This window comes from Berghia stephanieae, chromosome 13, assembly GCF_034508935.2.
Source record: "Berghia stephanieae isolate SIO BIC M18660-M18661 chromosome 13, UCSD_Bste_1.3, whole genome shotgun sequence".
In the NCBI taxonomy this organism is placed as follows: domain Eukaryota; kingdom Metazoa; phylum Mollusca; class Gastropoda; order Nudibranchia; family Aeolidiidae; genus Berghia; species Berghia stephanieae.
This window is the reverse complement of record NC_088372.1, coordinates 35,511,565-35,523,946: the sequence shown is the minus strand read 5'-3', so window position 1 is coordinate 35,523,946 and position 12,382 is coordinate 35,511,565. Positions and strand designations below refer to the sequence as shown.

General features: G+C 35.6%; 1 protein-coding gene across 2 annotated transcripts in view; it reads right to left on the bottom strand.

Moving 5' to 3' along the window:
* Positions 1–3,098, bottom strand: part of LOC144958999 (alsin-like) — a 57,329-nt gene extending 54,231 nt beyond the window's left edge. The window contains exons 1-3 of one of the 2 annotated variants that reach the window (XM_078891313.1): positions 2,945–3,098; positions 1,867–2,108; positions 254–508 (exon numbers count right to left, since the gene is read on the bottom strand). In XM_078891313.1, coding sequence (XP_078747439.1) covers positions 254–508; positions 1,867–2,108; positions 2,945–3,003 — 556 coding nt within the window. In that variant the 5' untranslated portion in view covers positions 3,004–3,098. The remainder of the gene's footprint in view (positions 1–253; positions 509–1,866; positions 2,109–2,944) is intronic. The other variant, XM_078891314.1, reaches the window with a different exon arrangement.
* Between the last annotated feature and the right edge of the window lie 9,284 nt (positions 3,099–12,382).

The window sequence follows — 12,382 nt, the reverse complement described above, 5'->3', positions numbered from 1 at the left end:
GATAAATGAAACCAAAAAATATAGTGATACCGTTAATAACCACAAAATATACAACAATGATACTACTTACAACAGAATTAATAATAATAATAATAATAATAATAATAATAATAATAATAATAATAATAATAATAATAATAATAATGATAATAATAATAAAAATCTAGAGCATACTACGCATCATCATCATCATCATCATCATCATGTGTGAAATAAAGACAGCTGTCTTACACATCCATTCATCCATGCATACCTGTAGACAAACCCAAAGTGTGTTGACTGCCACAAGAAACAGACTCAAACAACACGCATATCGGAGGCTTAGGATGGCCATGCTCTCTACAGATGCCGCTTGGAATCTCTTGGATGACTGGGGTAGGGGAGGTTACTATGTCCATATTTCCTGTTCCACATTGTCCATCTCGAGAATCTCCCCAACACAGAGCTTTACCGTGCTGAGTGACTGCAGCACTGTGTTGTTTACCACACGAAACTTGGATGACATGATCTGGAAAAAATTAATAAAAGGAGAAAAATGATTGAGCCAAATAAGCCTCTTCTTCTCATTTTTCTTCTTCTTCTTCTTCTTCTTCTTCTTCTTCTTCTTCTTCTTCTTCTTCTTCTTCTTCTTCTTCTTCTTCTTCTTCTTCTTACTACTACTACTATACTACTCTACTACTTACTACACTAACTACTTACTACTACTACTACTACTACTACTACTACTACTACTATACTACTACTACTACTACTACTACTACTACTACTACTACTACTACTACTATACTACTACTACTACTACTACTACTACTACTACTACTAACTACTCTACTATACTACTACTACTACTACTACTACTACTACTACTACTACTATACTAACTACTACTATACTACTACTACTACTACTACTAATACTACTACTACTATTACTACTACTACTACTACTACTACTACTACTACTACTACTACTATTACTTTTACCTGGTCAGGAAACCATCAACCATATCCAGTCGATATTTGCAATACAAGGAATTCCAAAAACACTTGTTAGTGAAAACGCAAGACAGTTCACTAGTTGTGAATTCGTTGAATTTTCAAACCAGTGGGATTTCAACACATCACCTCTAGCACAAACTATCCTAAGTCAAATGCATAGATATTGTTTTGGGAGATGATATTTTTTTCCTTGTAAATCATCTCTCTGTTATGTATTATTATATTTGTTATTTTCAATGTATAATGTAGGCATTTGAGTGTATTTCTTTACTAAGAAGGGGGGGGGGGGGTGTAACAATATCATGTTATTCACCAATAATACTACTTAAATTAGATGTTACGCACCTTATCATATTTATAAATGTTATTTTGGTGCTCTTCCGTTTATTGCGTTACTAAGTTATTTGACTGTAGAAGACATTCAATGTGAAAGTTAAAGATGAATAAACTGAATGTTTAGAAATGCACATCTGCATCTGCATACATATAATGCATCAATAAACAACAACTACCACAACTACTACTACTTCGACTTCTCTTCTGTCAAACTCCCTTACTCACCAAAAGTCAACTCCAGAGCCAGAAGTTTGCCATTAAAATCATGTATCCAGCTACTGGACATGCTCAACATTGCTTGCCATGAAAAGATGGCGCACCAAGCAAGCATAAACACCACGGTTTTAATAGTAAGTTATTCCCAATCTACAACGATTGACAAACAACGAGGGAGAAAAGATCTGTCCTAAGACTCTGAGGACAAGTCTTCGGTTTTTTATCCTCGACCTTCGTCAATAGTTGTATGTTGGGAATGCAATCATTAACTTGCAAATCCAGTCTGAAACCAATTACACCGGTCACAACTACTTACCGTCAATGGAGTCAACCTTGACTGGGTCCGAGACAGACTTGACCTCCAGCGATCCCAGACCTAGTTGTCCACACTCGTTCCCACCTTTTGAGTACACCACACCATCACATGTCAGGAAGAGAGTGTGTTCTTTTCCCACAGACACATCGACAATGTTGACAGAGGTGAAAATGTCAAAGGTCACAATGTTAACAGGCTGAGAGAAACCTTTCCATAAGTATACAGAATGCTGTGTCTTGTGACTGTTGTAGGAATTAAAATTGTAAACCATTTTCAAACTGACTGTATTTGTGGATAGTTGCAGTTGCAGTGATCGTTTTTAAATATATTTTTTGGTTAATTCATAGCAATCAGTTAAATCAATAAATTAAATTAGTGAAGAAGAAGAAGAAGAAGAAGAAGAAGAAGAAGAAGAGGGGGAGCGGATGATGATGTTGATGATGATAAGGCAAAAGTAGAGGGGGAAGGGAGAAGGAGAAACAGGAGAAAGACAGACAGGTGGAGGATGGGAGAATAATAGAGAGAGGAAAATAAAAATAAAACTACGAGCTTCAAAATAAAATGCAGTTTGTGAAAGGCATAGGTCTAGTATGTGATGAGTTTGAATTACTGTTTACAAATGAAGAAAAATGTTTTCTGTTAATAAATCTCTATGAAAGAGTTTTGAGAGGGGCTGTCGTTATTCACAAACGTGTCTATCTTTAATAACTGGTGACTAAACACAGATGGGTCTGTGAATGATCACGGCCTTTATTTAATTTAATTTAATTTAATGTATTTATTTTTGTCTCTGATTATTTGTTCTGTATCAGCGAGTTTTTCTTTTCTTTTCTCCTATTTTGCCTTTATTATTTTGTGTCTGAGCAGGGTGTGAAAAAATCTCACTGTTAATTAGTATTACTAGATACTCTATTCTATTTCCATTATCCAGTAACCACCCATCTTCCTATCTGTTTTCTTACAACTTACACCTACGCCTACACTTACACTACACCTTCACACTTTCAGAATTAATAAGAAAAATAAAAACACTCGTGGAATGGATTAAGGGGTAAAGACGGAATTAAATTAATTTAACCTTTTTATTTCCTTCGGATCGACCCCTGTTGTCTTATCACTTGATTTGCCATAGTCCATGTCAGCAAAGATTGAACTTAAAAACTTTGCCTTTGTTTTGTTTATGTTTCGATTTGCTTGTCCGACATATTGAAAACTTTAGGAAGCGAAGCGAGAAAGTTGAATTAAAATATCGCTTGTTATCTTGAGCTCAATGGTTCAGTACTTTACAAATTTAATAATGGCCACATGCCAGATTCTATAGGGTTTTAAATAATTCGAAAAATCAATACAGCCTTAAACATATTATATTTAGAGCCGCGGTGGAAATAAACGAGGAAAGCAACATCAAAATCAGTATAATATTATTTTTACGGTCAAAGGGATATAACTGCATCATTGTTGACAAGCATGTATCACCTAATAATAATTATCCAGTTGTTTCCCCTAGACCATAAATCGATTCGAACGTGTACCACCCAGAAAAAAAAAAAGAATTCATTTCTTCACATCGTTCAAATTTAAGAGTCCGTAGTCATTTCAAAACAATCCCACGGCATTAGAGTTTCTTTCATTACTACTACAACAACTACTAGTACTCCTGCTACTACTATTACAACTAGTAGTAGTAGTCGTGTAGTAGTAGCAGGACTACTACAATGTACTACTAACTTCAAGTGCTACAATTACTACAACTACTACTATTAGTGCTACAACTACTGTATTATTATTATTACTACTACTACTACTACTACTTACTGCTTGATTTATTTATTTTTTACCTGAAGACATTGCGATGTTGGGTGACACTACTCAATCGTCACTAAATTAGAAAATGCCCAAAGTGCTCAACCCCCCCCCCCCCCCCCCACACACACACACACACTTCTATGGATTGGTCATATATTGCACCCCCCCCCCCCCCTTATATGGATTGGTCATATTGCGCCCCCCCCCCCCCCCTCTATGGATTGGTCATATTGTGCACCCCCTCCACCTTCCATGGATTGGTCAAATTGCGCAAGTGCATTACCTACAACTCAAACTACAAAACTGGGAGACCTATTTTGTAAGTAAATTTCCTTATGGGCTCATACTCATTGTCGCGTCAGTGGTTACCGGTTCTGTCTATTTGCTCCATCACGATACTTGTTTTCAATAACTTAATTATTACAAAGCCACCGAAAAACTTCTTTTACATATATTGCAATTCAAATATTTCAAAATAATAATAACTGAATTCAAAACTTACTTACATCACAGCCGAGTCTCGTGCAACATTTATTGCAGTTGTAAGATAGACACGAATACGAGTGAAACCAGCTTGTGGTCTTCTTTAACTTGAAGGGTTTACAACCTACAAATTGGTAATGGACACGACGCCAATGATCATAAAATTAACTCGGATTCTTTAAAAATTACTGGAAAAAAAACCCCCAAAAAACACGTCCCTATAGAGAAGTAAAGTATCCTGGCGTGGACACAACAATGGTCCGGCAGCACGTGGTAAAACATGTGGTCCTGTCTTTGTTTTGTTTTTAAGGGTTTTACGGCGCTTGCAACACATTTAGGTCATAGCGCCAGTATAATGGAGGAAAATGGGACAGTAAAAAGTTCTAGAATTAAAATTAAAGCCCCCAAGAACAAGCAAGACAAAGGGGAATCGGTTCAAATAGGGAACAGATGAAGATTCCAAGAGCACACTATCAGTCAGTGTAGGTACTTAAGTTTGAGATCACTAGATGTTTCATCCAGACACAAGCACAGGTCCCTGTCAAGAGGAACACACTCAATCGCTTACAAATCATATGTAAAAGGAAAAATAATATAGTGCATAACAGAGAGATGATTTACAAGAAAAAAAAATCATCTCCAAAAACTAACTATACATTTGGCTGTTTCCCTCCCCGGCAGGGTATCGACCAGAGTCAGGACAAAACCAAGTAATCTCATTCCAAGACAAAGACAGAAAGCAAGTTGGAAAACAGATTAGGGGGGTAGAAAACAAAGTATGTACCTCCCTGCCCACTATGGGAGGTCAAAACCCCACCCAGGGTCCTGTCTTTGACCGCTCAACTTCCAAAGCAAATTATAGAAAAAATAACCGTAAAAATGTGCTTGTTGGGTGGCAAAAGAAACGCATAATTATAAATACTTGATCATGCGCCAAATAATATTATCTAGATATGGTTATTTTATGAAACAAAAGGTAAAATTTATCACAAATTACCGTGTATTTTTAGACCATGGTAAAGTTAATAATTCAAAAATTGCGCTGATGTCAACAAAACGAGAATTATTCGGAGCCTGACTTTCAGAATATTTTAGCCATATATTATGATTTCTACAACTGTTAAATATTATGTCTACATCACTACATATTTTTAATACTGAACGTGCATTATCTACAACTCAAACTACAAAATTGGTAGACCTATTTTGTGCGTAATTTTTTTCCGATCCCTAATGATAATCACTGGACTGGTACTGGTACTTCTTTAATTCCAATGTTTCAGTTGGTCTCAGTTGTTTTTGAAAAGGATCCTTTTAAAAAGTGGGTAATTTGTTTTTGTTTGTTCTTAATGGTTTTAACGGCGCTTGCTACACATCAAGGTCATATCAGCGCCAGTAACAAGGAAGAACGTGGGTAGTAAAAAGTTCTAGAATTACAATTAAAGCATGACAAAGGGAAATTGGTTCAAATAGGGAAGAGATGTAGATGCCAAGAGCACCCAAACAGTGTACTTAGTTTGAGATCACTACTAAATGTCTCATTCAGACACAAGCACAGGTCTCCTTCAAGAGGAACACACTCAATTGTTTACAAATCATATATATAAGGAAAAATAATACTGCATAACAGATGGTTTACAACAACATAAAATATCACCTCCCAAAACTAACACATTTGACTGTTCTTCTTCGTCTTGTAGAAACCTTCAATATTGTCGAGGATCACTCCACCGTTTGTAGGGTTTTACATTTTAAACTTGCTAAAACTCTGCACATGAAACTAATTTTAAAAAAACACATAGATTAAAAAGTCACGTTGTACCATAGATATACATCTGTACTACAAGTTGTATATCTATGCGTTGTACACTCTAGCATTCGCGTGAAGGCATGTTGGCAATCGTTTTTATTTTTAGCCACTTCAGCTGGGAGGCTATTTGATAGTCGGGCAGTGGAAGGGGAAAACGAATACAGAATATGGGCGTCTGTTTTTGATGTTGGGATGGTTACTCTTGCTGTGTCCCCTCGTATTTCTTATGCTGATATCTTTGATGTCGTTTGGAAGTTTAAGGCACGAATTTTTGTAGTAGATCTTGTGGAACAATTTAAATTCATCTATATTTCTTCTCTTTTCCAGTGGTTCAAGGTCAATCCGTTGTATTATTTCACACGCACTTGAGAAAGGATCGAATATGTTTGTGATGCGTCTTGCTGTTTTTCTTTGGATGTTTTCTAAGGTGTCGGTGTTTTTCTTTGTATATGGGTCCCAAATTGAGCTGCCATACTCCAAAATTGGTCTAACAATAGTTTTAAAAGCAAGGGTTTGAGTTGAGATTGTGCATCTTTTTAAATAGCGGGTGATGTAAGCGCTTGTTTGATTTCCCTTTGAAGCCAGGTGACATGTGGTCGTTCCATTTGTTTCCCTCCCAGCCAGGGCCAGGACAAAACCAAGTAATCTCATTCCAAGACAAAGACAGACAGCAAGTTGGAGAACAGACATCGGGGGATAGAAGACACAGTATGTACCTCCCTGCCCACTATGGGAGTTCAGGAACCCCGCCCAAGAGAAAAAGGGGTACGGATTTCTTTTAACATAATAAATCAATGGTAACTCGTAATATTTTTCCAATATTTAACTTCGGATGTCCCATTCGCATTAATTATAGAGTGCTTTGCTGATGAGTGATTCAATTGACGATAAGCTTTGCACTGTGACTGACAATGACACTCACTACATTCTTGACTACTGACACTGTCAACAGTAACTGTCGTGAATAGTTTTTACATCTCATTCACGATGGGAAATAAAATAAATAAATATAATCTCCACCCAAGTGGGTAGGTTTGGGAATCGCTCCCGGGACGCGAGAGAAACTTAAAGGAGTTGACTATTAATCACCCGTGCTGAAAGAGAAGGAATGGAGCCTTAATGGTCGCTTGTATATCCGACACGATTTCACAAATACACACAAGAAGAAACAACACTCAAGACTCACGATCCCTCAGTTTGTTTTGTTTGTTTTTACGGGTTTTACGGCGCTTGCAACACATTAAGGTCATATCAGCGCCAGTAAAAAGGAAGAAAATGAGGGTGTAAAAGTTCTAGAATTACAATTAAAGCACACACAAAAAAGTAAGACAAAGGGGACTGGTTCAAATAGCAAACAGATGTAGATTCCAAGTGCACACTATCAAAGTACTTAGTTTGAGATCACCTAAAAGTCTCATCCAGATACAAGCACAGGTCCCCACTACGAGGAATGCACTCAAATGTCTACAAATCATATATAATATGTAAACAAAACATAATACAGTGCATAACAGAGAGATGATGTACCTACAAGGACAAAAATATAATCTCCCAAAACAATCTATACATTTGACTGTTTCCCTCCCAGTCCATGACTCCGGCCAGGGCCAGGACAAAACCAAGTAATCCCATTCCAAGACAAAGGCAGAAAGCAACTCGGAAAACATACAAGGGGATAGAAGACACAGAGTGACCTCCTGCCCACTATGGGAGGTCAGGATCCCCACCCAGGAACCCACAGTGCTTCATGGGCATAATAATAATACAGGTCACAACAACACAGCTGAGAACAACGACAAACCAGAACACACAACCAATGCGTTCCTTACAGTATCAGTGTGTTGCTTTCTCTGCTTATCCGCGTCATGGTCATGTATTGATTGATTATTTTAATTTTTTAAATTTTAATATGTTTATCAGTCAAAAATACGGCTACACATTTTTTAAAATGTAAAAGCTGGATAGAAATGATAATGAATATTTAAACAGTTATCATAATTTTATATCTCAGTTGTAATAGGTGTAATATACAAGTAGATAGCTATGAAGATTGTGAGTCAAACCTAAAATTAATAATAATAATAATAATAATAATAATAATAATAATGATGATGATGATAATCATAAATTTAGACGCCCAGTTGCTGGGATCTCAAAAGAGTAAGAACAATTTAAAAATCTGTGGTAGTTTGTAGGTTTCACCACCTTACTTAATTGGCAAAAGATTATGGTATTGACTCGTACTTTCTTGATAATTAATATTTTGAGAACAAAATTCAGTCTTTTTTATTTGTAATATCCGTATGAAATTTTAATGCAAATATTTTAAGTAGGTAGGTTTTTAAAATATTTTATGTCAAAAGAAATGATACTGATGACCCCAGATTCATATTGTCAATAATGTCCCACCCCTTTTTGGTTTGTGTGTGTGGTGTGTGTGTGTGTGTGTGTGTGTGTGTGTGCGCGTTCACCCAGAACTCAGGAACAGAACACTGTTTGGAAGAAAAAAGGTGTTTGAAAAATTATACAAATTTAAAATATAGAAAACAAATCTGTTCGAAAATCCACCTAAATATATCCACCACCACCACAACCACAGAATTTTCCTCATTAACATACTTACATCATCATCAACACTACCGTCATGCTATTATCACAACCTCTTCCACGTTGTTTTTTGCTCATTTATTTAACCAAATTTTATCAAATTAGTTGAGATTTTGGTATCTCCATCTCAACTATAATATGGAAGAAAGTTTATTGTAATTATTATTATAGCTCATCATTTTTCATTCCAAGTTGGAACTGTAGACACGTCAGCTGTAATAATTTTAAAATAACATTTAGAATAGGAAATATGGAATGTTATGCTATATCATTTTTTTCGTATTGAATTTTTTACAAAAATCATGATAACATTATGTTTTGTAAAGTTTCATTTCAAGCACAGCCACCATCACATATGTCACAACATAAATGTAATAGAGTCAGACAACAGGGTAGTTGATGCTGGCGAGTGGTAGTATTGGCAGAGTGTACAGGCTAGTGCGGGGCTGTCATTGGCAAGCTTAAGGACCACGGTCCTACGGTCCCTGGAAATGAAAACCGCAAGGACCGGTCCTAGGACTGGCGGTCCTTTTCGACATTGAACATTCCTGAGAGACCGTTTTGACCTTTGGACCATGGGATCGTTCATTCTTGCAGGGACGGCTGGTAATAATGGGCAGGGTGGGCAAATACCAGCCTGTTTTTTCAAGTTATATGCTGTATTACCAGGTCTGAAATAATCAAATTTAAATTAGATAATTTCAAAAGTTACTACTTAAACTTTATACTTCGTACTGAAATCAATTTGTGTGTATTTTTGATAGATTGCGAATCACCATGCATCCCTTAATGCATAAACCAGGATACGCTCCTGTTCTTTTTTTATCACCCCCCCCCCCCCCCCCCCCCCAACCACTCCACTCCGCCCACATCGTCATCTCATCGTCTCGTCGCCTGACGGTGAACTAACTCCGATTTTTGCTGTCTGGCCTCTCTAGTACTAGGTCGGGCTAATTCAAATGAGCCCACCTTATTAACCAGTGAAAACTAAATAGAGATTTTGGCAAACGAACTTTTTCTTATTTATTGCCTTACTTGTGCTGGTACCATTGATGTAATGACTTTGGGAATGTTCCAGTATTGAATTAAATTTATTAATTTACTAATTTTACATCAATTTAGTATTGATTTGTGTTGTTTTTATATATTTGTTTATCCATTTAAACTTTTCTTTTTTTTTTCTCGTTTTCTTTAGTGCTTCTCAAAACTCATTTATTTAAATTGTTTTCTTATTTGTTTTTTGTTGTTGTTGTTTTTTTTTTTTTTTTTTTTTTTTTGTTTTTTAACAAATTAATTTGTTAGTTCTTTTTTTTTTTAATTCTTAAAGTAATTACCGCTGTATTTTTATTGCCAGACAAAATAATTTTGCAAAACAATGTAATTTTCTATTGTATTCCGTCTAATAAAACAAAACACTTTTATTCAGAAGTCACGACTAAATAAATATATAAAATACAACCACCATTTTGGTTTTCTCAACATTTGAATTAGTATACGAGAAATACTCTTCTGAGAAAAGGAGAGAGTTGAATTCTAACTGACTTATAGAGGAAATACGGAAGGTGGGCAGATTCCGTACTTGCCCGTCCTGAAGCTAATACATACATAAGATAGTTCGCGATGAAGAGGCGGGAAGCTCGGGTTGGTTGGGTAAGGAGTAAAGATAACACGGTCGTTATTGTTATAGTCTAACGAATGCATGAGGAGAAATTCGTAACATTATTTTGTCTTAATTGTATTGTATGAAGTATTGGCGAAAGCCTAAGATTAAATAAACGTTGTTTTTGTTTGTCTTATTTTGACTATGGAACTGATACTGATACGAGTACTTGTCATAGCAGAGCTGCCTACTTGAAATAGGAAAATAAAAATCGTAGTTTTCAGGGCTAATAAAATCGTAGATATTTTAACTACCCTTTTAAAAAATGACCGGAATTTCGACAGTTTTGATAGATATCAATTTTTTTTAAACGAGAAAAAATGATTGGAAACGTAATAATGATGGTGATGGTGGTAGTGATAGTGGTAGCGGTGGTGGTAGTAGTAATGATGGTGGTGGTAGTAATGATGATGGTAATATTATTATTGTTATTGTTATTATTATTATTATTATCATCATCATCATTATTATTATTGTTATTATTATTATTATTATTATTATTATTGTACGTATTGGTGGTATTACTATTGTTGTATTTTTGTGTGGTTATTAATGGTATCTGTTTATTGTTTGGTTCCATTTACCATTTTTTTCCCACTTTCATGTGGTCATCAAATTGTATGATTTATTGTCGAAAGCCTAAGATTGAATAAACTTTGTAATATCGTATGGTAACCATCATTGTCGACGACATCGTCGTTGTCATCATCATCATCATCATCATTATCTTCATCATTAACAACAACAACAATATTAACAACAAGTACTACAATAGAAATAAAAACAATATCAACATCATCATAACATTTCCGTCATCGTCTCCACAACTATCATTCTAACCAACAGCACCACCAAAACCACTACCATAATTACATCCTCCTCCACCACCACCACCACCGCTACCACTATTCCAACCACTACCACCACCGGCACAATCACTCTAATCATCAAGACAGCAGTGAAATGCAATTTGAGCTCTGAATGAAACTCGAGTCATATCGCTGTTGTTGCTTCTCGATTAAAACTTTAAGGTTACTACATACTACTGAAAACCAATAATGTAACAGAAATATTAATCTCGCCGTTGAGGGATTAAAGCAAATCTTTAATTTTTTCGAGTGAACGAAATGGACTTGTATTGTCAAGGTGTTGTCGCATTATGTCTCGTCGCTTTATTCTTTAGTGGTATTCTCTTTCGTGATTCAGTTTTGATTACGTTTGGAATAATTAAAATCTACTTGTATTGTCATTTCATTGTGAATATGATTATTTGTGGTTGAAATATTATTTTTTAAAGGTGAAAAAAAATAATAATTAAAAAAAAATTAATTAAAAAATAAATAAATAAATAAAATAAAATAAAAAATAATATATATATATATATATATAATATATATATATATATATAGTATATATATATATATATATATATATATATATATATATATATATATATATATATATATATATATATATATATATATATATTTATGACCGAATCATCTTTGCCCCACCACTGTAAATAGGCTAGAACCGCCACTGCATTCTTGAACCGTTAAAGACCGCTACACGATGAAAACCGTGGTCTACAGGAGTAAAACACACGGAGTAGTCACACTCATTTCAAATTGTAACCTAATTAGAGAAGAGGGGTGATGCCTTCTTTATTTGCTCACAGTACTTCATTGTTACTTCGATAATTTAGCGTGAATAAAATTTGAAATTTATCCCCGTTAACGGAGATAATGGAATCCCCCAAGGCGTTGATCGAGTTGTTCGTGGCGTTTATACACACACGCAACTCCTACCCCCCCCCCCCCCCCCCCCCCCCCCCCCCACACACACACACACATGAAAGGGCAGCGAGCATTGAAGAGTAAGAGAGAGACGTGAAGTTATAATAAGAGGGGTGGATGCGGTAATAAGTAATAAGTAATAAGTGGGGTCGATGGTGACTTTTCGCCAGATCTAACAAACCCAGCTACCCATTCACTGCTGAGTAGACAGGGATTCAGAAAAAACTCGACTGCACCCGGGATCGATCTCTGGCCCTTTGCGTATAAAGAGAGTGCTCTATCAACTGAGCTATCGGGGTCCCCAAATATTCTATTGGACCTTTTAAAAATACAGACGTTATAACTGGTTTTTTT